This window comes from Lodderomyces beijingensis (assembly GCF_963989305.1).
Source record: "Lodderomyces beijingensis strain CBS 14171 genome assembly, chromosome: 3".
Lineage (NCBI taxonomy): Eukaryota > Fungi > Ascomycota > Pichiomycetes > Serinales > Debaryomycetaceae > Lodderomyces > Lodderomyces beijingensis.
This window is the reverse complement of record NC_089972.1, coordinates 405,496-431,758: the sequence shown is the minus strand read 5'-3', so window position 1 is coordinate 431,758 and position 26,263 is coordinate 405,496. Positions and strand designations below refer to the sequence as shown.

Here is a 26,263-nt window from a genome sequence, read left to right as displayed (position 1 = left end):
TAGTTGAACTGACTGCAGTGGAGTGCACGTGCACGCGACCTATTTTAAAGCTTTCCAGGCTGTTGGTTTTTTCTGTTTCTAATAGCACCGACTGATGGTAATCTCTCTCTCTGCGTCTTAGATTCTCTGGTTGTTCTAACCACCAGATGATAACCAGCAAGACTTAACAGGCTGTAAGTATCCATTGTTGTTGTTGTTGTTCTCGTGGAGTCTCTCAAGTGTATAACGAGCTATTTTAACTCCTACAGAGTTTGGCAGAGGAAACCAAAGAAAAATCGAATCCTAATTGGAAACATGGAACACTCACTACCCAAATTCGCTCTCCCGCCTACCGCGACGCGCTCTCCCCCACCCCCTTTTCTTTATTCACACGCTCTACAAGTTACAATCACTTGGACTAAAAAAAAAGGGAGGTGGGAGGAGGGCTCTTGACGTTGCCATTGGTTCGTCAACATCAACTTGCCCGTGTCATGGACATATATAAGAAACAAGTCGATCTATTTTCCACTTTAATACCTGCGGCCCCTACAATTTTGCCAGAGTAGAAGAGGCGGAAAAAAAAAGAATACTCACCAGAGTTACTCGTCACCAGAGATCTCCCACCCGTGAATAATTTTTTTTCCTGTGCTTGTTTTCTATTGTTTTTTCTTTTACTTCTGCTGTTGCTTTTACAGCTTTTTCAAGCACCACCATTTTTGACCGCCAACAAGTTCAAGTTTTGAAAGTTCACGGACGAGGGGTGTACAGTTGATGAAAAAGGAAACCAAAATGGTAGGTCTTAGGCTTCAAGTGTTGGTGATTCCGTTGGAGATCAGTCCATTGCCCACCGAAGAAATCAACACCTTGGTCTCCAAGAAATTCGTTCTCGTGGCCAATGCAGACAACACGGTTGAGAGCTTGATCAGCGAGATCCAGCACAAGTTTGCCAAGCTTTACCCTCAAGAGACGCCCATTGAGATTCTCAATTTCCACGACAAGAACCTCTGCGAGGTGGATATAGATTACCAGATTCTGGACATTTTTGAAAAAGATGATGTTGTGCGGGTCACCGTGCTGGGGAGTTTCAAGCAGACTGCAAGTGCCAACGTCGGCATCAAAAGAGCTTATGAAAAAATGCATTCTCCAGGTGAAGATGGACATGGACGGAATCCCATGCAGACGCCATCGCGTTTCACTTCATCGCCGGTGCAACTAGCGCCTCCTCCACCGCCAGCCGAGCCCCTTTACAAGATTCCCAAGAAGCGTTCCAATGAGTCTCCCTCGAGTGTGCGAGGAGAAAGGGTCACCAGTGGCATGCTCTCACAGCCACCCACGGCCGAGTCTGCCACTTTTGACCATAGTTTTGGCGTGAACATGCAAGAAGAAGAAAAACAAGAACAAGAACAAGAACAAGAACAAGAACAAGAACAAGAACAAGAACAAGAACAAGAACAAGAACAAGAACAAGAACAAGAACAAGAACAAGAACAAGAACAGGAACAAGAACAGGAACAAGAACAGGAACAAGAACAGGAACAAGAACAAGAACTGGAACTGGAACTGGAACAAGAGCAAGAGCAAGAAGAAAAACAAGAGCAAGAAGAAGAACAAGAACAAGAACAGGAGCAAGAACCAAAACAAAAACAAAAAAAACGAAATCAGCGTGGCCCATTGGCTATCTCATCTTCGTCGGAAGATGAGGATGCAATTGGAAAACCAAATGCAGGGCAACCTGACCCTATCAAAGCCACCCCTGCTAAGCCGATTGGGCAAGAGAAAATATCTAAAAGAGTCATTCTAGATATGTTTGATCTGTCTGATAAAGGTAGACAAGGAGACGCGTTGATAAAATCCTTGGAAATCGACACTAATGAGGGCCACCCCAGTGTCAATTTCGCAAAGGGCAAGAGAAATGCCACCAAGACAACCGACAAGTTGGAAACCGTGTCTAAATCCAATGATCTGAAAAAGAAGATTCAACCCAATGTATCGGCCAATATTACATCTACAGGATCGCCTTCTAACCCACTTCAACAAACACCAACACCTGCTGCTTCAGCAGCAAAGTCTAACGGGAAGAAACCCCACAGACGTTTAAAACAAACTTCAAAAAAGCCTGAGAGCGGAAGCGAAAGTGAAACCGCAAGAGCATCCACAAACGCAACCACAAGCGTCATGGACGTGTCGACTACTACTTCTCCAAAAGTCAATCTTGAGCCTCAAAGACCAATGAACCTTCTCGAGAATCTTTACATCAATTTGCGCAACATGGCAAGTGAACTACAGAATTTGAAAACTGACCATGGATTTGCAGAGGTTCCCGCTCTGTTTGCAATCGGACCTTATAAAAGCGATATTTATGTCGAGACGGGCATCGATTTCCAGATGAAATTGACCGAGAAAGGTGACCAAGATGGGGAAGATAAAAAAGCCGCAGCAACAACAACAACAACAAAAACAAGAAAAAGAAAATTAAAAACAGAAGAGAATAGAGGTGGAGCTACTCGAGGCAAGGCAAAACCCACGGCCCGAAATGGAACGTTTTCGACTCCCAAAAAGTCTCAAGATGCGCCAGTTGCAAACACTAGAGCTTGGATAGGGCGTTGGGGGAAAAGGGCAACTCCTGCATCGTCTCGGACCAGAGCAGCTCCAAAGAGTCCCAGCACTAGTCCCCTGGTAGGCGAAGTGATTGAAATCTCCAGTGGGGACGATTCGAGTGAGAGTGAAAGTGAAGATGAGAGTGAAAGTGAAAAGGAAAATGAGAATGAAAATGAGAATGAGAATGAAAATGAAAATGAGAATGAAAATGAGAATGAAAATGGGAGCAAAAATGAAGATAAAAATGAGAACGAGAATAAAGATGTAAAGGAGAATGGAAATCAAAATGAGGATGAGGATGACAAGAAGGCGGCAGAAAAAGAAAATAGCTCTTTTGATGGTAAAGAAAGTTTACAATCAATACGCAATGAGACCAGCCCCTCAACATCACGGTCGAGACCTGCTAAACCTGCTGCAAATGCACCACCGTCTCCTGCCAAGAGCACCTCTCCATCTTTGCCTGTGCCAAAAACAACTGCACAAACGACAGCTGGCAACAGCTCGCCCAAAATTTCAAGCACTAACCAGGCTAATGAGACCAAGAATAACGGGGAAGCCCCAGACAATCACAGCAACTCAGGTACCCCCGCCCAAAAGAAGGGATCCACTCAGGACTTGTCAAACAAGTTATCATGGAAAAGTCCCCAGGAGATTAGAAACAACAATATGTCCGTTTCCAATCTTATCACAGCAACTACCCCCACTAGTTCCAAGAAAACCATGGGCAACTTTTTTTTCAAGAGTTTTGCTAAACCAGCAATATCGCATGGGGAAGATCGTGTTGACGAAGCCGCGGGCGGGAAACAACCAATGCCCAAAACCAATGGAGCTCCACTTAATTCCGAGGCAATTCAATTCGAATCAAGGTTGGCGAATGCAACCACGGAACCGGTGCTTAATGTGAGAACTCACCCGGATCTGGAAAGAAACTATGCCAGTGGTGGTGATGATGAGCTCTCGAGCTCGAGCGAGAGTTCACTGGGTGGACTGGAAGGTGAAGAAAGAGTGTATTCACGTTTAGTTGCGTCGGAGCCTGAGAAAGTGAAACTGAAACCGAAACCTGCTGCTGCTGTATTGCCGCTGTCGATGACACAAGAGCCAAAACCTTTAGCTGAAGTTTCAGCTGACACTAGCTTGCAATCGTCAGCAGCTAAACCGCCAACACCATCGTCAACACCGTCATCATCGCAAAAGGATGCAAAAACAGCACATTCCCATTCCCATGGATCAAGCCAACCCAGTGCAGATCCCCACACCGCAGGGTCTTTTGAAACCAAAGTCGATGGGCCTCCCAAGACTTCCATGCCTTCGATTGCCCTTCCACTGTTACTAGATTTGGAGCTGAGGGGAGTTCCCGAGGTTAAGGATGCCGATAGTGACGGCAAGACGCAGAAAACGGGTAAAGTGGCAGTAAATGGCGATGCCAGTAAGGAAAATAAGGGAAACAAAGAGGAGGAGGATGAAGAGGAGGAATCTTCTGAATCTTTTTCATCATCATCTTCTTCTTCTTCTTCAAATTCCGAGTCTAGCGACGACGATGCCATGAAGGGCCCATTTTTAAGCATCAAGGGCCGAAAAGTTCAAAAGAAGAGTAAAACCAAGAGTAATTTGTTTACGCAAATGACCAAATTTTGAAGTTGAGTAAAACGTAACCTCAATTATTCATTCATTTCCAATGTCTATATAGCGAGATTGAAAATATGAAACTTCTGTATTATTGATCAAAAAAAAAAAAAAAAAGAAAAGAAAAAAAGAATTGAATCTAGTTCAACTTGTTATTTTTAATGAGGCCATTGAAGCAACCTTTAGCTGGGCTTGCTGGTTTTTTGAAGGTGTTGGATACTGGATATGAATTGAAAAAAAAATTAAATACTAGTACTAGCTAACTACGTCAAATACTTTCTTATAAAACAAACAAAAGACTCCAGGCCTCTATCCCCATTTCAAATCACCGCTTCGTCCTTTTTGCAATATATGTTTCTTCCCAAGATGGTAGTAGTCCAATGCTGATACGTGACATCCGGGGGCAAAGTCTCCGTTATGACATGCAACAATCGCGTATAAATCAGTCGAATGAAACTCTTGGCGACTTTCGGCTGCTCAATTAGTAGAGCCGCCATATAGCTTTCAAAGAAATCGCCCAAGAACTCCTCTTCGTATATTCTCGCCTCATTGACGTCCTTATCGTCTCTTAATTCGCCCTTGAGTGTGAATGTCAAGTACTCGTCCGCTACGCGTTGGTTGATTATCGCGTCGTCGATGCCTTGGTGTAGATTGTAGCATTTGGTCAACTTTGACATCAAGGTGTTGGTCGCGAGGATCATCTTGAGCAAGTTGTAGATGGTGGAATTGACGTTTTTAGCAGAATCGGATGAACTTGTCCTGGACATGCAATCGCTATCATCACCACTGTTATTATTGTTGTTGTTGTTGTTGTTGTTGATGCATAAGTCGTAAATCACACGCGATGTCTCTTGAGCTAGAAAGAAATCGCCCAAGCCGTCTAGAAATGAAAGCTCTTTTCTAATCAACCCGTACTCGCCAAAGGACAAGTCGTAATTCTGAGCCTGCATCGCGCGCGCAAACTCATGATTCGAGTCCAACAATAATCGATAATACTCCTTATGCATCAATGCCTTGACTAATAGCTCGTGATCGTGCAATCGTGGCAAGGGAGGCAAGTAGATTCTCTGATTGTTAGCTTCGGAGAACGAGACCCATTGATTCTCGTGATTATCGCCAAAGAGCAAATCCTCTCGGATTTCAACCTTGTCAATGTACAGCTGGAACTGGGCCAAGGTATAGTTATCTCGCTCGTCGCGGATGATCTTGACGTCATCGGGGGACATGCGGTTCTTTCTGGCATTCAAATAAACCTTGATGATATCATCGAGACACTGCCCCACTTCCTCCTCTTTGTAGTTCTGCAACATATAGCCAAAGATGATATAGAGCCAGTTGCGCAATCCAAACTGGTGATCGCACAAGCACCACTCGCGCTCACGCGTTTGCAATATGGTGTTATTGCTCGTTAAGTAGTTCTTCAACTGCGAATGAACACCGCTCTTTTCATCGTTCAACTCCTGCTTGAGAAAAGTCGACAAGTCAAACACAATGGCCTTGATTAGGGATCCGCCGCCTAGCTGGAACAACTGTTTGAACCTGCGGTAGGACGAAAGCCGGATAAAGTCGCCCCCAATGCTGTGGAAATGGTACTTGAGATGCTTATCGGAATGGAGCAACGTGTTCAAGGGCATCGGTATTAGGATGGCGTGGCGGGACCGCGTCTGCGACTTGTGCATGTATCGTGTGCCTGCTGGAGGTGTCGAGCTGTTGGTGGCCATGGATTTGGACTTGAGGTGTATCCTTGCGTGTAGCATAAAAAAATTAAAAAAGGGTTGAAACTTGAAACAACTGTTAGATCGTGGGGTAATTTTGTATTTGTCTCAGTAGTATAGTTGAGTGGCCGGGTGACTTTCAGTATCAATAGATGTATGGGCAATGAGTCAACCTATATATACGGATATACATATAAATAGCAGTGGTGGTAGTAGTAGCAACAGTTTGTATGTGTAGTTGTTATGATGTGAGAATGGCCGAAAACAATTACCAGTGGTTAGATGACGACTATGACGTGTAATTGGAATGAAAGATGGTCCCGTCTCTCTAACAACAACAACAACAGCAACCACTGAAACTACAACCCCCCGTGCTCTCCCCGTGCTCTCGGCTCCCCCCCCCCCCTAGCGATAGTGGGGAGAGAGGGGGGCACGTTTTGTGTCATTCTGCAGCGATAAAAGTGCGATTCCCATCATATAAAAAAAAAGCCTTCAAGTGCAGTTGGAGTACGAGAGTGTCCATTGGAAACAGAACTTGCGAAAGTGGATGACGCGCAAACGTCCTCCATCTGCTGTATGACCGCGACCGTGAGTAATCTGTTCCATGGGGACGGACGTTTAAGGGCCAGGGGAAGGAAGGCGAGAGTTTGTGGTGTTGGTGTAGCCGGTTTACGAGCTTATCTTGCCCTGCCCAACTTTGTGTTTATCTTTATGTTTTTTGACACATGTGGGGTGATGGAAAGAGAGGTTGGAAGAGAGCGCACTTGGTTTGGCTTCACGTTTGCCAGAAACCAAGTTCGAGAAACGGCATGGTGCCATCTAGAAGCCGACCGGTTTTTTTGAGGCCGTGGGCAGTTTACAATTGACCGCCATCATGCTGAGGTTGAATTAACTTAGCCCGTGTGTATTTCCCGAAATGTTAAGAAAAAATTAAAAACAAAAAGCAGGTCACGTGTGTCGCTGTTGATTTCCCGAACAACTGGAGGCGAGTCTCGACTTTCGATTTTTCTTGCTTGCAAGATTGGATGATGATGACTGAAGAGCTTCTGGAGGTTTCTGTAAGTGGGTCAGGACTTGGCTCTGGCTCGTGCAAGGGTCCACTCAAGCTCTCGTAGGCCGTCTGAGTAAGAGACTTGCCTTTCCAACGACTCTTTTTTTTTTTTTTTTTTTTTTTTGCAGCCAATTGAGTCATAACTTGCAATGCCCTGTTCAGTTGGACTCAGGGACATGTCAACGTTATTCCAAAAGGTTTCAAGTCACTTGACGGGGTTTGATGCAAAATTTCATTGAAAAAAAAGAACAAACTTTTGATGACTCACCAAACGAGAAAAGGTTATCGTTATAGCCCCGCTTGTATTTCTAGAAAAAGACGACTGAGTTTGAAAAAATAATCCAGCATAATAATCCAGCATACATCTGGCGACAACTCTAGAATAACATTTGAGCCTGTGACACCAACATTCAGGCTTGGGCGCTAGTTTGAGCTGATTGTTGGTTTCAATAGAGGAGTCACGTGCACAACCATTAGCGTTTGTCTCAACCGCGAGCCGCACGTAAATCAACTTGCGCAGGAGATAAAAAAGAAAAAAAAAATGGTAAACTCAATAGGGCCAAGATTGTTCAGAAAGCTAACTTGAATTGCGCGCACATCTTGCCAAAAGCCGCTAAAGAGCGCTTAGTGTCCCGCCCCGGTTAGAACTTGATAAGTGAAACCTAAGTAAATCACACTCGCTAGAAGAAGAGAATGAAGTTTTCGGATAGTACGAACAAGCGATGAACACCAACTCATATTTTTTTAATTAGTTGTGCTTCTAAATTGCGTGCTTGATTGCACCAGATTAGCGCTTAGTCGGTGGTTTACAGTTTGTATGATGGAGGGGGGCTCACATCACATGGACACGCGTGCGCCTCGTAAAAATGCATGCCAAAAGCAGCACTGGAGCCTGCATGGCGAAATTGGTTATCGCTTTTGACTTCTAATCAAAGGATTCCGGGTTCGAGTCCCGGCGTGGGTTTTATCCTACCCCCCTTCTCAAATATACTACAGAATTATGCAGCTTTAGCTCACCTGGGAGAGCGTCAGACTGAAGATCTGGAGGTACTGTGTTCGAGCCACAGAAGCTGCACTTTCTTTTTTTCCTTTTTATATGTTTTTTCGTTCTTTCCTTTTTGAAGGGGAGTCGAGAGTGGCGTTTTTCGAGGTGTTCAGTTTTGATGTTTATTTCTCATTCAATCTTTATTCGTTAATTTACATATATATATGTCTGAAAAGCTACGTCAGTATTTCGTCAATTATTAGTTTTAGAAGTAGCAGTAGTAGTAGTAGTGGTAGTTCTAATTTGGCTCTATCATCATTTCATCATTTCATTTGCCTTCGTTAAAAAAAAAAAAAATCAAAAAAAAAAAGAAAAACAAAAAACTCAACCAATTTTTTTCATGCTTGACCATCACCGTCCTCGCTCTCTCCCACCAAATCTCGATATTCGGCATCGTCCAACTCCAGTTTGACGAAATTGCACAAGTCGATGAAATCACGCTTTAGGAACGATTTCAACATGCTATCTTCGCACTCTAAATTCATGTTGAAATTGACCAAGTAAAGAAAACTGAGTTCAATCTTGAGCAAATCGCTAGCGTGATTGCACCCAACAACATTTTTGAACACGGTTTGCTTCTGATACACGTCGTCGAGTAGTTTAATCGAGGTTCTCAACGCGGCAATGATCAATCGAAAGCAATTGCGTTCATTCAACTGGACCAAGTCGGTCAGGATGGATATTCGGTAAAGCATATAGATGGAGTGCAAGTATGCGTTGATGGAGATCTTGGGCGAATACTGATTTATGCGGAGCAAAAACTGCTCGATTGTGCAATGCGGCACTTGCTTGAGAGTGAACACTTTGAGGAGGTGCTGATAGTGTTGGTTGCAAGTTGGGTGTCTTGATTTTTGCGCATGGATCAAATCGGCAGTGAATCGTGCTGTCGTTCTTGCGTCGAGTTCAAGCTCAAGCTCAGGCTCAGATAAGCACAAGGATGCACTTGTGTCGCGGAGGAGAAACTCCATGGGAACATAGGGTGGAGTCTCCATCGTCGGCAGCACCAGTTGGTTATTCTTGTTTTTAAATTTTATGTCATCGATGTTTGGATCTTGCAAAATTGAGGTTAGCAGCGAATCGGCGGGGAAATATCCGTCATCTTCAAAATTGTACTTTAACTCTTCCAAGTCGGACTCTTCTTGGCTGGGGGTGACTTCATCCATGATCTTGTCGCTTGATTTGCTCAAGTCGCTAGATGAAGAAGACATCGACTGCGATCCATCCGACTCCAACTGCTCTTCTTCTAATTCTTCTTCACCTTCATCACCATTAACAACAACGTGATCTTTTTCTTCGTCATCATTGGGAGACAACACTCTCATTTTTGTACTTTGCTTCTTCTGCTGCTGCTTTGTCTTTGTTGTTTTGTTCTTCTTCTTCTCCAGTCCGCCACTCAGCAACAACTCCTCCTCGTTTATACCCAACTTCTCCAACTGCTGACTGCGAAACTTCTGCAACAAGTGCGGATGCACGTTTTGCAATCGAATGGTGAACTTGAGCACCAAAGTAAAGATGTAAATGACATGAAACGGATGCAAATTGTTGAAATTTTTCAATCCATGGCTCAAGTCAAATTTCAAATCCTGTAAATCAATCTCGTATATCGACTGCGGTGCATCAACAAATGTTTCCTGTGGCGGTTTAAGACTGGGTATTTCCTGGATATTCTTGACGTAGGCTGTCGATGTCATGGTTTTTCTTTAAAAAAAAACTCTCTTTTTTTTTCTCTTTCTCTATGTACAGAAATAACGAATGAAGTGAAGATTTGATGTGTCTAACGAAATGATCGGGGGGGGGGGGGGGGGGGGGGGGGGGTTCAAACTCTGGTGAGGTGGTGAAATCTTAAAATGCTTGTAAAGTCCGTGAATACAACACCATGAGGGTCTTGATTGCAGCCGGGGAAGAGAGAAGCGGGTGGTTGCGGTGGTGGTAACGGGAATGTGTGTTTGTAAATAGATTCGCAAATATATATATAGATATATTTCTATAGTGTGACAGATGCTGGTCCAGGCAATTCCTCTTTAAAACTCTGGAATTGAGTTTGATTTGGGTTTGGTCTGGGTCTGGTTCGGCTCTGTTCAGATGGTCCCCCTTGTTTGAAGCAAGATGTAAACCGGGAAATGACTGGAATTGAAGGAAGCAACTGTTGTATATAAATAAATATACAAATAAAAAAAAACCGCAACGAAAAGAGAAAGGTAGGCAAAAAAACAAAAAAAAAATTTATTGATTTCCTTTCATCGCAACAGAAACTACAATGGCAACTACTCACTGGGACGGTGGAAGGGAAAAAAGTATTTGCGCCCGGCTTTGTCTACGGGTTGTATCCTCGCTTGGAAATCGAGGCTTTACATACACATCAGCCAACGTAGTGTATGTGTATGTGTACGCGAGTTTCTAATCCACAGCGTAGGGGCGTATAAAAGTGACAGCAGTTGCGTTTTGTTTGCCGAGTCGACGTTGGATATCGAAGCTGGGGTTTTTTATACGAGATGGTCCACAAATCGGGGTCGTTATTTCCCCAACAACCACCGCCAAAATAAGAGAGAGTGTGAGAAAAGAAAATAAAATCAAAAAATTATCCCAGGGAAGAAGGAATAGCCAGACGCCATCCAACCCCTCCCCCGGAGATCCCATCTGATTTCTGATTTCTCTCTGTTGTTTTTTGTTCTTTACACTAGCAGTTGAGAGGACGAAAGCTTTTCGTCAAACACACGCAATGCCATCTTCTAGATTCATTACTGTCGAACGTTTCCCTCTCTCTCTCTCTAGGGGAGCATGTTAATTGCAAGGCATTCATCACACCCTTAAGCGATGGCCCTGAAAATCCGGGGATGTAGCGTGGGGAGCCAAAAAAGAAAATAATCAGAGTTTTTTTTTCGTTATCCAATGCCGAAACGTGGAGATGGTCAACCTTCAACCTTCACCACCCCCACCATCACCCACGAGTTGACGTGTAACTACGGCTTCAGTTGGAACTGGAAAGCTTGATTTTGTCTTTAATGGCGGGGGGGGGGGGTCTAACTGGGGGAGGCGGTTCTCGATTGGATTACATGTGACTTTTTTTTTTTCAATCACAAGAGCTTTTTCCTCTTTCCATCCTTTTCTCTTGTATGAACGCTCTAGACGAAACAAAGTCTTTTAGAGGTAGAGGCCAAGGAGAGAGTGTGTTTGTGAGTGGTTGTCGTTGCGGTTGTGGGTGGTGGGTGGGTGTACATTGAAAGAGAAATCACGCTCCGATGCCTTGACTTTCAGGGCACTTTGAAAGCCGGTAGTTTTTTTTTTTTTTCCGCGCAATGTCCCTTTGTTGTCAAGCACCATGGGAGAGATCCGGTGGCATCCGTTTAGCAGCAGATCTCAAGTTCATCCACAGTTGACCTTACAGTAGGATATACTTCATAATTCCAATGACCTGTGTCGTGATGTGATAATGGTGTAAAGTTGTGATACGCTCAAATGGGGCGCCAGGGGAAAAACATCTTCTTGGTGTTGGTGTTGGTGTTCCTCTCCTCACTGCACATAGCCTCCCTCCTCGCTTCTCCCAGGATATCTCCTCGGCAAGTTTCAAGAACCCGAGTGTCGCAATCTAAGCGGATATTTTCACGACACGGCTCGCTCGCGACATTGAAGTTGCCTCTACTTCATCGTACGCGATTTTTCTTTTTTTTTTTTTCTTTTTGACACACGTTCTTATATTTATAGTCTGTTGTTGCTGTTGCTGTTTCTGTTGTTATTGAGTTGGTTATTGTTGTTGTTGTTGTTGAGCTGGTTGTTGTGGTTTTCTTTACTTATTAAACAAAACACACTGATGATCCCCGTGCATCATATGTATCTACTCTAGTAGTAGTAAGAGAGCAGAGCATAGTCTTCTAGTTGGTGAATGGAGGGGGGACTAAACAGGCTTGTACGAGGATGTACCATCCTCTAAAAATTTCAAAGGCAGAACTGATAATAATAAAAAAAAAAAAAGGGTTGGCATAGTCAAGACCTTTGCCCTAGTTAGCTTCACCGTGAGATCTCATTTGCCAATTCTGCTTCTGTAACAAAGGGTAAAGAAGGGTTGAAGCTCGGGCTTGGATGCGAGTCGAGGCGACGCGACGCGACCCCCATCGCCATACACCAGACAAAACAGGCTTTTCATTAGTTTAGATAAGCTTGTCTCTCGTGAATGAGCCCGCGTTGCTCTAGTAGCTAGCGCTTTTGCACTTTAGCACTTTGGGATTGGCAATTGATTGGTAGAATTCCCGGGCCAAGATGATTTTGAACCCTGCCAGAGTAAGACCTGCGCAGGATCTTTTGTCAACGCACTGGCATGCTTTACCACACCGAACTTACAGACTCTCATATACACATAGAGAAAGAGAGAAAGAGAGAGAGACAGGGGTTAAAAAAAAATGTCGGGATTCGAGATCAAATAGATCTCTATGGAAATCTTGAACTTACAATCTAGCGTCAAGTACAAATGTCAGATATTGAGTATGAGGCTGGCGATCAAATCACATTTTGATCCCTTGAAAAAAAAAAAAGGGAAGTTTTCCTGAATGGCTGGGGTCCCGATGTAGATGTATATTGTCTGTTCGGGCAACATGTGTTTTAGAAATCGGCAATTCTGCAAACTTGCTGCAATTTCCTTCGAGAAGGAGATTTTTTTTTTCTTGTGTTGTGCTAATAATAACACGCGGGATCACAGCCAACAGCCAACTGCTGACTGCGAAACTGCTAACAACCGCTCCCTCTCTCTCCATATATACTGAAATAAACCGGATTTCATGCAGCGGGAATTTGAGCCAAAACCAAACCAAACCAACCATCGACACTTTTTCTTCTTCTTTACATTCTTTATTTTTTTTGCCAGATCGTCAGCTTCAGTTGCTTCTATACCCTTCAACTCCATACACTCATAAACTTTTACGCTTTTAAGGGGAGTCTCGACTTTTTTTTTTCTTCTTCATCACATTCAAACGTTAACCTTTTTTTTTCCCTTAATTTTTCTTAATCATCAGCCGGGGCCCCTTGATAATAGAGTCGAGGATATTTTATACTCAACAAGAACAAGAACAACCACCACCACAATCGTAATAATAAAAATAATAAATCTGGATTGGACTGAGCTGTCAAAAAAAAAAACATAAGTTTAGCCTTCACCAGAAATAATACGTCAAATCAAGAAATCCGGGAACCGAGGAAATCAAGAAATCCAGGAACAAGGCAAACTTCAAGTTCAACCTTAAACTCAGCTTCAGCTCCAACTTCAATAACTATGCTATATAATCGATTCACCGTGCTAGTAACGACGTTGTTGGCGTTGTTGATTTCGTCAACCCACGCCAAGAGGACTTTGCTGGCCACCTCGTTGGTCACATGTATGGACCGTTCTCAAATCACCCCCAATCTTTTCAACGTCACTTTTAACCCCGACGACAGATCCTTGCAATATTCCTTGGACTTGACCACTGAAATCAGCGCAAAAGTCACTGCCCACGTCCAAGTCTACGCTTATGGCTTTTTGATCATTGAAAAAGATGTCGACATGTGCTCCATTGGCTGGAAGCAGTTTTGTCCAATTTACCCGGGTGTGTTGAAAGTTGACTCTGTTGAATACATCAGCAGCAAATACACCAGCATGATTCCTGGCATCGCCTACCAGGTCCCCGATATCGACGCCGTGGTGAAAGTCTTGGTCAAAGATGAAGAAACAGGCGAATTGTTATCGTGCATCCAATCGGGTTTTTCCAACGGCAAAACCGTTAGCCAAACTGGTGTCAAGTGGGCCTCCGCCGTGATTGCAGGCTTGGGCTTGTTAATCGCGGCCATGTTGTCGACTTTTGGCAACTCCAATGCGGCATCCCACATTTCCGCAAACTCGGTCTCGCTTTTTCTTTATTTCCAAAGCGTCGTGGTGGTTTCCATGCAAGCGGTTGATCGAGTGCCACCAATTGCCAGTGCTTGGTCTGAAAACTTGGCGTGGTCGATGGGGCTCATCAAGATCAAGTTCATGCAAGACATTTTCCGGTGGTATGTTCAGCTGACTGGCGGCAACCCAACAACTTATTTAAAGGGAGTAGTGCAACAAATTGTCGTTCAAAAGAGGAAAAGATCGTTGGAGTACGTTGAAGGTCTTGCCAAAAGAGCGCTCGATTACGGCTTGAGATCCAATCGACAGTTGATCATTCTTCGTGGCATTGAAAGAATCGGCTTTAACTCCAACATTGAGCCAACTTCGATTGTGGCCACCGGGTTCACCTGGACGGTGTTGATTGGATACTTGCTCGTGGCATTATTGGTGATTGTGAAATTGGCAGTAATGGCACTCACTAGAGCGCAAAAGATGAGCCCCGGAAATTTCACCGTTTTCAGAGGCAGTTTCCATAACGTGGTAAAAGGTTCCTTGCTGAGATACTTGTACCTTGCCTCGACCCAATTGGTATTGTTTTCGTTGTGGGAGTTTACCAGAGTCGACTCGGCAGCGTTGGTCGTGTTGGCGGCCTTGTTCATTGTCCTCCTCCTTGCCATTGTTGGCTGGTCCTATTTCAACGTTATGAAGGTTGGTAAGCAGTCAGTGAAGGAATACAACAACCCTGCCGCTAGGTTATACGGCGACAATAAAGTTTTGGACAAGTATGGTTTCTGCTACACCATGTTTCATGCCGACAAGTACTGGTTTGGCCCCGTGTTGATTGGCTACAATGTTTTCAAAGTCATCTTTATTGCATTTTGTCAAACGGGTGTTGCCGGTAAAGTCTCGTGTCTTCCCGTCTTTATTGCCGACTTGGCCTACACCATTTTCCTCATTTGGCAGGCGCCTTACTTGAACAAGCCTACAAATATCATCAACTACACAATGAGCATCGTTGTTACCATCAACTCGTTTTTATTTTTGTTTTTCTCCGATTTATTCAACCAAAAGGCCCCCGTTGCCTCAATCATGGGCTGGATTTTCTTTATTTTGAATGCCGCTTTTTCGTTGATCTTGTTGATTATGATTGTCTTGCTTATTCTCTTCTCGGTTCTTTCCAAGAACCCCGATGCCAGATTTGCACCTGCCAAAGATGACCGATTCTCATTCAAGAGGAAATCCTCGGTGTTGAGCAAGAGACAATCGACGCTTTACTTTGGCAAAAGAGAAGCAGAAGCAGAAGGCGACGGAGAATTGGCGGCATTGGGGGTTGCTGCTCAAGATCACTCGCAAGACTGGGAGTCTCAAATGTACAAATTGGGCGAAGTGTCGCAAAACAATTCCAGTATTTACTCGTTGCCAGAACATCTAGCACCTAACCACGATGCAAATAGAAACTCCGATGCTATACTTGAAACCACGTCGGCATCATCATCATCGCCACTAGAAGATGCAAACGCAAACCAGCACCAAGTCCAGAACCAACTCCAACGCAGCGGGTCACTTGGAGCAAGAATCAAGGATGCAGTGACTCGTCCATTCGCTAGACGCCCATCCACACAAAAGAAGACTGCCGAAAGAGCCATCCACGAAAAACCCCGCCGAGATGTGACTGTGAATCTCGACTATAGTGACGATGAAAATTCAGAAAAGGACTCCCCAGCTCCCATAAGCCACACGTTTGTTCGACAGGACAGAAACACTGCTCAAAATATTCACACCAGGAACCAGAGTAGTAGTACTTCTGAGCTAAATACCAGAAATCCTACAAGTACCAAAGATTTCGTCTAGTTTAATTTTTTTTAAGAGAATGTTTATTTAACACGGTTGCATTTTGGGTCTGTGGTTTGGGGTTTTTTTGTTGATGGTTTTTTTTATATATTCAAGAGACACTTTGGTTTTGTATTTATATGACCGTATATATATTCACAATACGTTTAGCACAATTGATTATGCACCAACTTTGATTGTAGGTAATATAGTGTAGGGCGGGGAGTGGCTAGCGCGATGAAAGCGACTGCAGAATTCAAAATCAGAGACATCCGACACGTGACCCGAGGACGAGGGCGCCCTTTTCTTGTTTATTCTAGAGGCTGTGGATTTAAGCATGGAAATTATGGAATTGATACACTTGGTTCCAAAGGAGGGTCGCTGTAAAGCGTGTTTGATTTTGAGTCTACTTTATATTGACCGTTTGCACTGTTTATTTACTTTGTTTTGAAGATAATTCTCAACTTTATCAACTGCGCTGAGCCATGTACCGACCGAAGCGCAAAACGTTCTGAAGCATGAACAAGGTTAGCAATATTACTTTCAATCTTCATATCAGTTGGGATTAAGGGAAAGGAAGAGGAGGGAGTGGGGCTAAGTGGTTATATAGCACAAGGAAAACTCAAATCATCTAGGCTCCCCCCCAAATTTGCTAAAAATTATGCCCTGCCTTGATGAAAATATATAAGCCCAAATTGGGCTGCGGTCACAGCGGGGCTGTTGACACTGGCGTGTGCGCTAGATTGAGCCTTCCTAGTTCAGTTGGTTAGAACGTTTGTCTCATAATTACCCGTAATGTGTGACATCAGGAGGTCGTGAGTTCGATCCTCACGGAGGGCATATTTTTTTTTCTGCTTTCCAATTCCAAGCTTAACTGTCTGTGTCTCGAAATAAAAACTCCTGAATTGAAAGGCTAGTATATGCATATATTTACTAAGCTACATTGTCGTCATTTTTGTCAACCTTGTCCCATTGGGCTTCTATCAATTTCAACACCTTTTGAGCAATGCCGAATTCGCATGAAGCCAACCAGAAACTAATCTTTTGATCCGTTGTGAAAACCTCGTTTGCGCTAAATTCTTGCAATTTTTCAGCATCAGCATCAGCATCAGCGTCAGCCTCGGCGTCAGCGGTGCATTTCTCGTCCGCCGGTTCCTCATTCTCCCTTTCGTCAGCCTTGTTGTAACATTTCAACAACGCGTTAAAGTCGATTGGCGCTATCAACTTGTTCAAGATATTGGCCAGATACGCCACGGCCTTGCTAATGAAATGGAGGTCTGCTTCATCGTATGCGTACCGCTCGTTGACGTCGATTTTCGTGGCCCAGGAATCACGATGCATCTCGCTTGTTTCCGAGGTGCTAAACCTCAAATTCAACGGCGAGGATGTTGTCAAGTACGGAATCGTTTGCACGATTCCCGGATTGAAAAAGTTAAAGAGCTTGTTCTCAAACCACTGTCGCGTCGAGTCTTCTGCAATCAAGGGCGAGATGGGTCTCGACAAGTGGGAATCGCAACTGAACTGGAAATCCTGAATCATAAAGCTGGAGCAGTCGTCGGTGTTGTGGATAAACTGCTGGATTATCTCGTGTTTCTTCTCCAAGGGCAAGAGACACTCGTATAATGCCCCAACAAACGTATGTGGCATGTAGAAGGAAATCTTTCGTCTCGCATATTTCTTTCTGCGAGCCATCTTGTAGCACACCAAGTTGTTGCTTTCCCAGTTCAACGACTCCTGCGGGTTGCCACCGCTCAACAACTGCTGGTAATGGTTGTATTTGTTCTTGCCCGTGTACTCCAACCAGTTGCCATTGGTCAACTTCTCCAACATCAAGTCGAACTTTCTCCGTAGCAAATTGTTGACCTTTTTCGATCTGGTCATAATGAACCCAAACACGCCAAATATCTCCATGCCGTCATTGGCATCATCATCGTCGTCGTCGTCGTCGTCGTCGTCGTCGTCACTACTTCCAACCACATCTTTGTAATTTTTTTTCCTAGTGGAGGAATTTGACGCGTCAAACATCCCCGCAGCGTCGTCGACTACTCCTTGCTTTCGCCCGCCACCCACAGCCATCTCCGTAGACGCAGGCTTCGCAGTCAAGATCTTCTCGCCCAACTTGGGCTTCAACATGCAAAACGGCTTCTCCCAGTCCACGTATCCGCTTGAATCGGTGCGGATGACTTTCTGGTAGTCGACCTTGCCGTGGTTGCAATGCGATATCGTGATGAAATGCATCGATACGGGTCTCGTGTAGCCGGAAATCTTGTACTGACGGATGATTTTGAAACCGGTGAACGGGATAAGTGAGTTTGGGTTTGGATCGCATATTTTGTGTTGGTTAAAGAGCCATTTGGCGCAAACAGGTTTGAAAGTGGGGAAAATTAGTGGTAGTAGTAGTAGTAGTAGTAGTAGTAGCTTTAGCTGTAGCTGTATCTGCAGACGTATTAGGACACCAGTTGCAGCTCGCATTGAATCGTGATTTGGTGGTGGTGGTTTGGTTGGTGGTTTGGTGGTTGCAAATAAATATGACCTCAAGTGGGGTTAAGTGGGTTTGGTTAAACACAAACAAATAGTGTAGTGTTGTTGATTATGTAAGTGCTTATTAATTTTTTTTTTTGCAAGAGAAAGAGATGAGACTGCGAGTAGCTGAAAAGCAGAGCGAGGGAGCCAAACTGAGGTCTTTGATTCTTCTGACATACATTTTTTACAACAACTTTGATATATATAGATATCTGCACCAGCCGAACTTCAAGATGGACCAGCGGCAGCAGTCTAACAAGGCTCACAGAGGAGCCTCGAAAAAGACGGGAGCAAAGAAGAAGCTACATCAGAGTGGTAACAACGCCAAGGCATTTGCCGTTGCTGCACCCAGGAAATTGGAGCGCATGGCACGGCGGTCTCATGATGTCAACGAGAGGAAATTGCATGTGCCGATGGTGGACCGTACTCCCGACGACGATCCGCCCCCAGTGATAATTGCCGTTGTTGGCCCTCCGGGGACGGGCAAGTCCACGTTGATCAAGTCGCTCATTCGAAGATTGACCAAGACCACGTTGACGGAAATTAAGGGACCCATCACCGTCGTGAGTGGGAAACGAAGAAGACTCACGTTTATTGAAGTCAACAACGACTTGAACTCAATGATCGATACCGCCAAGGTCGCCGACCTTGTTTTGATGTTGATTGATGGGAATTACGGGCTCGAGATGGAGACGATGGAGTTTTTGAATATCGCCCAGCACCACGGCATGCCGCGGGTTCTTGGAGTTGCCACCCATTTGGACCTTTTCAAGTCCCAGTCCACGTTGCGAACTTCCAAGAAAAGATTGAAGCACAGGTTCTGGACCGAGGTATACCAAGGCGCCAAGTTATTCTATCTTTCGGGAGTCATCAACGGACGTTACCCCGACCGAGAGATTTTGAACTTGAGCCGATTCATCTCAGTCATGAAATTCAGACCATTGAAATGGAGAAACGAGCACCCGTATTTGTTGGGGGACCGAATCACCGATTTGACGCACCCGCAGTTGATTGCAGAAAACCCCAAGTGCGATAGGAAAGTGGCGATATACGGATACCTACATGGAACCCCGTTGCCTTCGAGCCAAGCCAAGGTGCACATTGCTGGAGTGGGAGATTTTACAGCCTCGGCCGTGGAAAAGTTGCCTGATCCGTGCCCGACTCCGTACTTTGAGCAAAAATTAGAGGAGTTGGAAAGAGAACGAATCAAAGCAGCAGCAGAACTGGGCGAACCGTTGGCCAAGACCACAAGGAGAAGAAAGAGATTGGAAGATAAACAAAAGATCATTTATGCGCCAATGTCCGATGTGGGCGGTGTGCTCGTTGACAAGGACGCAGTTTACATTGATGTCGGCAAGGAAAGCTTCAACCCGGGTGCCAATGAAGATGGCGAGATCAGGGGTGAAGGTGAGTCCATGGTCACCAATTTGCAAGAGGTGGCAAAGACCATGAGTGAAAGATACGAGGACGGCCCCGGTTTGCAGTTATTTTCAGACTCCAGGGCATTGCAAGATCTTGGCGATGCTGAGGAAGATGATGAAGAGGACGACGATGATGATGAGGAAGAGGAAGGAATCTTGTCTGCTGACGAAGAAACCATTGTAAATACAGGTAGAACAACGATGAGAAACGCGAGACTTTACGGAAAATCCGTTTCCGAAGATGATGAGTTTGACGACGTGGAATCTGGAGATGAGGAAGAAAAAGAAGAAAAAGATGGGTATACACAAGAAGGCCGTCCACGATTTGAGCACATTGATTTTGAGGAGGACCATCGGGCTCACAAAGGCCGAGACGAGTTTGAGTACGTTGAAGATTCTGCTCTTTCATCAGATGAAGATGCAGGCGACGGCGAAGGCCACGGCCAAGGCTCGTACCACGCTACTGCTGCTAGACTAAGAGGCGCAAAGAAAAGATGGGACATCAACAAGTTGATCTATATGACCAATGTGGACCCTGCAGATGCCATCAGAAGGTGGAAGGGAGAAGGCGACGGCAACGACGATGATGAAGAAGGAGAAGAGGAAGATATTGAGCAAGACGACGCAGATTTCTTCAAAAAGATCGATAGAAAAGAGGCCAATGTGGACTTGGATAATCTGAAGCCGTCCTTTGCGCCTCTTGAAGAGTTGAAATCGCGATTCTCTCAGAAGTTGCTTGATGATAGTGATGACGAATACGAAAATGGGTACGCGATCCTCAAGAAAAGGTTGCTCACTGCACCAAAGCTTGGAGATGACAATAACGGCGAGGGTAACGGTAACGGTAACGGTGAAGATGAAGATGAAGATGAAGAATTGTATGGTGATTTTGAGGATTTAGAAAATGGTGAAGCGGGGGAAGCCGAGGAGGCCAAGGAAGCCAAGTCCAAGGATAAAGACAATGATGACTTTGCAGATTTTGATGCTGAGGAACGCAAGGAAGGTGACAGTGAAGAGGAAAATATCAACGAAGAAGAGTTGTCGGTTGAGGAGAGACGTCGTTTAAATGCTGCCAAGAAGGCCCAGCTCCGAACACAGTTTGAGGAAGAAGAAGATCGTGAATTTGGCGCTGATGATCCTGAAGGAGACACCGAGGCGGAGACATGGTACGAGTTCCAAAAGAACAAGATGGCCAAACAGTTGGAAATCAACAAGGCCCAGTATAGCGAGATGGACGACGCTCAAAGGATAAAAATCGAAGGTTACCGCGCTGGTTCCTATGTCAAGATTGTTTTCAATGAGTTGCCCTGCGAGTTTGTGGAGAGCTTCAACCCTGCATACCCCCTCGTTCTTGGCGGATTATTAGCCACAGAGTCCAGATTTGGGATCATGAACGCCAGGATCAGACGACACAGATGGCACAAGAAGATTTTGAAGTCGCAGGATCCGTTGATATTGTCACTTGGATGGCGAAGATTCCAAACCTTGCCCATCTACACCACTTCGGACTCAAGAACAAGAAACAGGATGTTGAAATATACTCCCGAGCACGCCTACTGCTTTGCCTCGTTTTATGGACCACTTGTGGCTCCCAATACCACCTTTGTCGGATTCAACATTGTTGACAACAAGTCCACCACGGGTGCGTTCCGTGTTGCTGCCACGGGTATAGTTGAAGATATCAACTCTTCAGTGGAAATCGTCAAGAAATTGAAGTTGGTGGGCCACCCATACAAGATCTACAGAAACACGGCCTTCATCAAGGACATGTTTTCCAACGCTTTGGAAGTTGCCAAATTCGAAGGTGCGCAAATCCGAACCGTTAGTGGTATCCGAGGCGAAATCAAAAGGGCGCTTTCTAAACCAGATGGATATTTCAGGGCGACTTTTGAAGATAAAATCTTGATGTCCGACACCATATTCTTAAAGACGTGGTACCCCATCCAAATCAAGAAATTCTACAACCCAGTGACATCGCTATTGCTCAACCACCACTCGGAATGGAAAGGGATGAGATTGACAGGCCAAGTGAGGGCCGAGAACAATATACCTACTCCATTGCAAGACGACTCCCAGTACAAGAAAATCGATAGAGTAGAGAGGAAGTTTAATCCACTTCGCGTTCCAAAGTCAATCAGAAGCGATTTACCTTTCAAGTCCCAAATCCACGAAATGAAGCCGCAAAAGAAACAAACGTATATGAACAAGAGAGCCGTGGTGTTGGGCGGCGAGGAGAAGAAAGCTCGCGACTTGATGCAAAAGATTGCAACTATCCGCAGGGAAAAGGATACCAAGAGGAAATCTAAAAAGGGGGAAAAATTCCAGGAAAAATTGAAAAAGATTGCCAAGACTGAGGAATTGAGGAAAGAGAAGGAGAAAGAGCGCAAGAAGGATTATTTTGCGAAAGAAGGAAAGAAGAGGAAGATCTCTGGCGACGGCAATGGCGGTGGTTCCAATAAAAAAAGGCGGTAGAAAAAAAAACATCTTTATATAGATAAACTTGTCACTAGATACTACAGATTATTATTATTCAGGTAAAAACTAATTCTATACAAAATAAAAAAATCAAAATATTTGAAAAAGACAATAACTTAGAATAGAAAGCTGTGAATAAAAAAAAAAAGCAAACAAAACGAGTATTAAGACTATGTGATATGTGAAACTATGCAATAGCAAATAAATTCCTTTTTTTTTTTTTTAGGGGTTTTCATTTTTTGGTCAAAGTCAATTACTACTCCAAAATTTCCTCCTTGAACAATCCACCCTTGTTGCCATTCTTATCCAAGCTCAACTCTTCATCGAAATCAGCGTAATCTTCAGAATCCTTAGTGGCTGAAGTTCCTGCAGTCTTGGCCTCCTTCTCGGCGTCTTTGGCCGCTGGTTGTTTTGAAGCTTCGGGTACTTTTTCCGACTTTGTAGCAACAGCTTTCTCCTTTGCTTGCTCAACAGCTTTCTTGGGGTCCAAAGTCTTTTTGCCCTCCTGTTTAGCTACTGGTTTAGCTTCCTTTGTAGCGGCTTTTGGTTCTTCCTTCTTTGCAGTCGAAGCAGCAGCTGTAGCAGCAGTAGCAGTAGCTGCAGGTTTCGATTCCTCTTTCTTTGCTGATGCTAGTTTGGGCTCTTCTTTCTTGGCGGCCGCGGCTGGTTCTGGCTTCTTTGCTGTAGCAGGTGTCTTTGCAGCAGGAGCTTTAGCGGGTGAGCTCGTACTTTTCTGTTGAGGAGCTGGTGCTTTCGATTGATCTTTAAAGAAATTACTAAATCTTTTGCTAAATGACTCTCGCTTTTTGTTTGGAGATTGTTGAGCTGTTGTGCTAGCAGGCCTCTTGACTGCACTACCGGCATTGGTTTGCTTCGATGGAGTTGCTTGTTTCGCAGCTTCCTTCTTAACTGGCTTAGGTGCTGCAGTTCCGGCCGCCTTTGGTTCAGCAACAACAGTCTTTGGCTCGGCAGTAGCAGCAGCCTTTGGAGTTGGCTTTTCATCTGCTACTGCAACTAACGGAACGCTTTTAATATGAGATCCGCCTGCGGGTTTTGATGTTTCCGCACCTGCAGTTGTTGCTTTTGCTGTTGCTTTAGGTTCTTCCGCTTTTTTTGTTGGAGGTTCAACTTCTTCGGAAAAGATGGAGCTTGTGTCCTTGAGCTTGGCATCGTCGAGGTCACGTTTCAAATGTGGAGGCAACTCGTCGTTTATCCTGTGCTCCTCCTTCGCCCTGAGATCAAGAGCTTTCAAGATATCACTCTTCTTTTGGCCCTTTTCTTCGGTTTTTTCCTTCTTTTCCTTTTCCAACTCGGCAATCTTTGCGTCCAAATCCCTGTGCTCCTTTTCTGCACTAGTGGTAGTCTCTTCATGCTTGGTCTTGAGATCTGCCAATTCCTTATCGGTCTTTTCATGCTTGATGGTGGTCTCCTCCAAATCGGTGGTGTATTTTTCAATTTCACTTTCAGCCTTCTTGTATTGTTCATCCAAGTCCTGGAGTTCAGCTTCATAGTCCTTCTGTTGCTTTTCTGCTGCCTTGACTTCCTTTTTCAACTCGTCTCTTGCGTCAGTAACCTCTTTCAACTTGGCATTTTCTTCCTTCAATTCGTCCAAAGTAGGTTGAATGATTTCGTCTTTTTCATCTTGCAAGTCCTTCAATTCCTTTGTTCTCTCCTCCTTCTTTGCAGTCTCCTCTTTGTCAATTTCATCCTGGTTCTGTTTCTTATCAGCAAGAAGTTGTTTCTTCTCCTCGGCATGTTTCTTTTCCAATTCTTCATATTCCTTTTGCTTATCATCAACCTCGCCGTTTCTTTCCTTTTCGTGCTTGGTCAATTTGAGATCCTCAGCCTTTTTCAATTTTTCATTCTCCTGTTCTCTTGCTGTCTTGGCCTTTTCGATCTCTTGCTTTTCCTTGACTTTTGCTGCATACTCTTCTTGCTTAGCTTTCTCGTGAGCAGCTTTCAATTCCAACTTTCTTTGCTTCTTGCTAGCCTCGATTTCTCTTTTAGCATCGGCTTTGGTTTCGATATCCTTAATCACTGGCTGAACATAAGTGGAGGCCAATTTATCCAATTCTGCAATGGTTATAGTCAACCCACCACCTAAATTAATAACGCCTGCTTGTCTATTTTTGCTTCTTTCATCGCTCTTTTGTTGAGCAACAGCCAATGCATTAGCATACAACTGGGCCTGTTGTTTAAGTGATTGCGGCGTGTTTGAATTCAATGCACTCAATCGTTTATCAGCTCTTGCAGCAGCTGCTGCTAACAAGCTTGGAGTAACGACATCCTTGGCTTTAAAAGTGCTCGATCTTGTAATAGTGGCATAATCAGGAACAGAAGGTGTCTTGCTCAAAGCAGCCTCGGCACTTTCCGCGGCCAAATCTTCTTCAGATTGGTCCAAAAACTCAGTTGGTTTATTCTTTTTCAACCCAGATCTGTAATCTAAATCGGGATTGAATCTCGAATTCAACGATTTTGACGAGTTTTTAGTGGCCAACTTGTTGACTTTGTTAATGTCCAACGCAGACTTGCCCTGCTTTGAAAGTATACCACTTCTTCTTATATCTTTCTCGGGGTCGATTCTCGATGTCATTGTATGAGTCGAGTTTTGCTGTGCTGCTTTATAAATGGAGGCTTTATTCAACGCAGAGGGAATGCCAACGCGAACAGTGGTGTAGGGGGTGCCATTGGAGGTGTACTGACTGTTGACGGAATGCTTGGAAGCAGATGCTGCGTCGGATAAATCCTGGTCAATTTGCTTGACATCCTTGTGTTCTTGCTTTTTAGCAGCCAAGGCGGCGGTGTGGGCCTCGGGAGCAATTGAGCGCTCATAAGAAGGTTTCACTGTCAAATCTGAAGAAGCAGCTAACAAGGCGGCTGTGTCTGAGGCATTGCTATTGACTCCAACAATTGTCCCGCTTGGAGATTGGAAAATCCCTTGTCTTAATCTTTGATGGTACAAGGCTTCTTTTGATAAAGGTTTGCCGCTAGTTTGATAAACTGAATGAGACATGACTTCTTAAACTGTAAACGAGAGGGGTGGTAGTAGTAGTAGTAGTAGTAGTAAGTTCACTCGACTTGAGTTGAGTTGAGTTGAATAGTTTCTTGGTTGCTAAATTTCTAGTGTGTGTTGGAAAACCCCCTGGAGATTTTTGGGCAAATAAATTGAGCAATAGTAGTGATAAGTTGTGATCAATGGATGGGGGGGAGGGTGATATGGGATTGAAATAAATAGATGATAACAACCCTCGGGGATGAAATAGATGGTGCTGGTGGAGGTGATGCTGATGAAGAAGATGACGGTGGTGGAGAAAAAGAAGAAGTTACATGAACCCGTTGAATTAAATATTTGAAATTCAGTCTCTTTGTATTTTAATATTCAATTAGAGTATGAATATCCTGGTTAGGGTTATGTAGGGTGGACATGGATTGGGTTGTGGTTGTACTTTTTTAGGATAAGTTGCATGATGCGCACTCTAATAGAAACCCACTTACAATTGCTACTAGAGACTACCATGACCTACCATCTGTGGCCTACTGTGGACTACCATGGACTGGTATAGACTACTACTGCCACTGCCAATGACCTAAAATAAGCGCAAGCCATGAAAGACAGAGAGACACATGCAATTGCAAGAAGAGGAGAGGAGAGGAGAGAGTCATTAGAGTTGGAACGATGAATGGTTGTTGTTGCTGCTGCCGTCAAAAGACACATACGAAGAATAAGAACAAGACCCATCGTCATGGTAGATAAGCTTGCTTTTTTTTTTCTCAACCAACTTTTTCTTGTGGCTTGAACCTTACCGACGACAAACTTTTCACTTATTATCCTTGTCTTTGAGCATATATGTAGTGTATTCTATATACTATGCATACAAATTGATACTGCTACTGCGGCTACTGCTGCGACTGGTTCTGATAGGTAAGGTTAACAAGTGCCAAAATAACACCAGTAGTGTGAGGCGGTCCTGCCTTTTGACTAAAGTACCAGTTGTGGTGATTGGTTGGTAGCGCGCTCCTTCGAATGCTTATGTAGCAACTCCAAGTTGACTCTTGACTCTTTTCCACTCGACACCGAAACGGTTGTACGACTGACCCGGGCGTTGTTAGCAGGTTTAAAAAGGCGTCACTTCTTTTCTTCTGCTTCCCGTCTTCTGCCTTCTGTCT

At 44.4% G+C, this 26,263-nt stretch overlaps 7 protein-coding genes across 7 annotated transcripts; 3 read left to right on the top strand and 4 right to left on the bottom strand. All coding sequences in view use genetic code 12, as the record gives it.

Annotated features, from left to right (window-relative positions):
* Positions 1 to 768: 768 nt before the first annotated feature.
* On the top strand, positions 769 to 4,212 carry LODBEIA_P22820 (uncharacterized protein; the record flags this gene model as incomplete). The annotated part of the gene is made up of 1 exon (XM_066972264.1): positions 769 to 4,212. The coding sequence occupies one exon, from the start codon at positions 769 to 771 to the stop codon at positions 4,210 to 4,212; it is 3,444 nt and encodes a 1,147-aa protein (XP_066829220.1).
* Positions 4,213 to 4,520: 308 nt separating this feature from the next.
* LODBEIA_P22810 (uncharacterized protein) lies at positions 4,521 to 5,921 on the bottom strand (the record flags this gene model as incomplete). The annotated part of the gene is made up of 1 exon (XM_066972263.1): positions 4,521 to 5,921. One exon carries the CDS (start codon positions 5,919 to 5,921, stop codon positions 4,521 to 4,523), a length of 1,401 nt encoding a protein of 466 aa, XP_066829219.1.
* A 2,428-nt stretch (positions 5,922 to 8,349) lies between these two features.
* LODBEIA_P22800 (uncharacterized protein) lies at positions 8,350 to 9,702 on the bottom strand (the record flags this gene model as incomplete). Its single annotated transcript, XM_066972262.1, has 1 exon — positions 8,350 to 9,702. One exon carries the CDS (start codon positions 9,700 to 9,702, stop codon positions 8,350 to 8,352), a length of 1,353 nt encoding a protein of 450 aa, XP_066829218.1.
* Positions 9,703 to 13,271: 3,569 nt separating this feature from the next.
* LODBEIA_P22790 (uncharacterized protein) lies at positions 13,272 to 15,698 on the top strand (the record flags this gene model as incomplete). Its single annotated transcript, XM_066972260.1, has 1 exon — positions 13,272 to 15,698. The coding sequence occupies one exon, from the start codon at positions 13,272 to 13,274 to the stop codon at positions 15,696 to 15,698; it is 2,427 nt and encodes an 808-aa protein (XP_066829217.1).
* Positions 15,699 to 16,610: 912 nt separating this feature from the next.
* LODBEIA_P22780 (uncharacterized protein) lies at positions 16,611 to 18,149 on the bottom strand (the record flags this gene model as incomplete). The annotated part of the gene is made up of 1 exon (XM_066972259.1): positions 16,611 to 18,149. One exon carries the CDS (start codon positions 18,147 to 18,149, stop codon positions 16,611 to 16,613), a length of 1,539 nt encoding a protein of 512 aa, XP_066829216.1.
* A 284-nt stretch (positions 18,150 to 18,433) lies between these two features.
* On the top strand, positions 18,434 to 22,093 carry LODBEIA_P22770 (uncharacterized protein; the record flags this gene model as incomplete). Its single annotated transcript, XM_066972258.1, has 1 exon — positions 18,434 to 22,093. The coding sequence occupies one exon, from the start codon at positions 18,434 to 18,436 to the stop codon at positions 22,091 to 22,093; it is 3,660 nt and encodes a 1,219-aa protein (XP_066829215.1).
* A 259-nt stretch (positions 22,094 to 22,352) lies between these two features.
* On the bottom strand, positions 22,353 to 25,109 carry LODBEIA_P22760 (uncharacterized protein; the record flags this gene model as incomplete). The annotated part of the gene is made up of 1 exon (XM_066972257.1): positions 22,353 to 25,109. One exon carries the CDS (start codon positions 25,107 to 25,109, stop codon positions 22,353 to 22,355), a length of 2,757 nt encoding a protein of 918 aa, XP_066829214.1.
* Between the last annotated feature and the right edge of the window lie 1,154 nt (positions 25,110 to 26,263).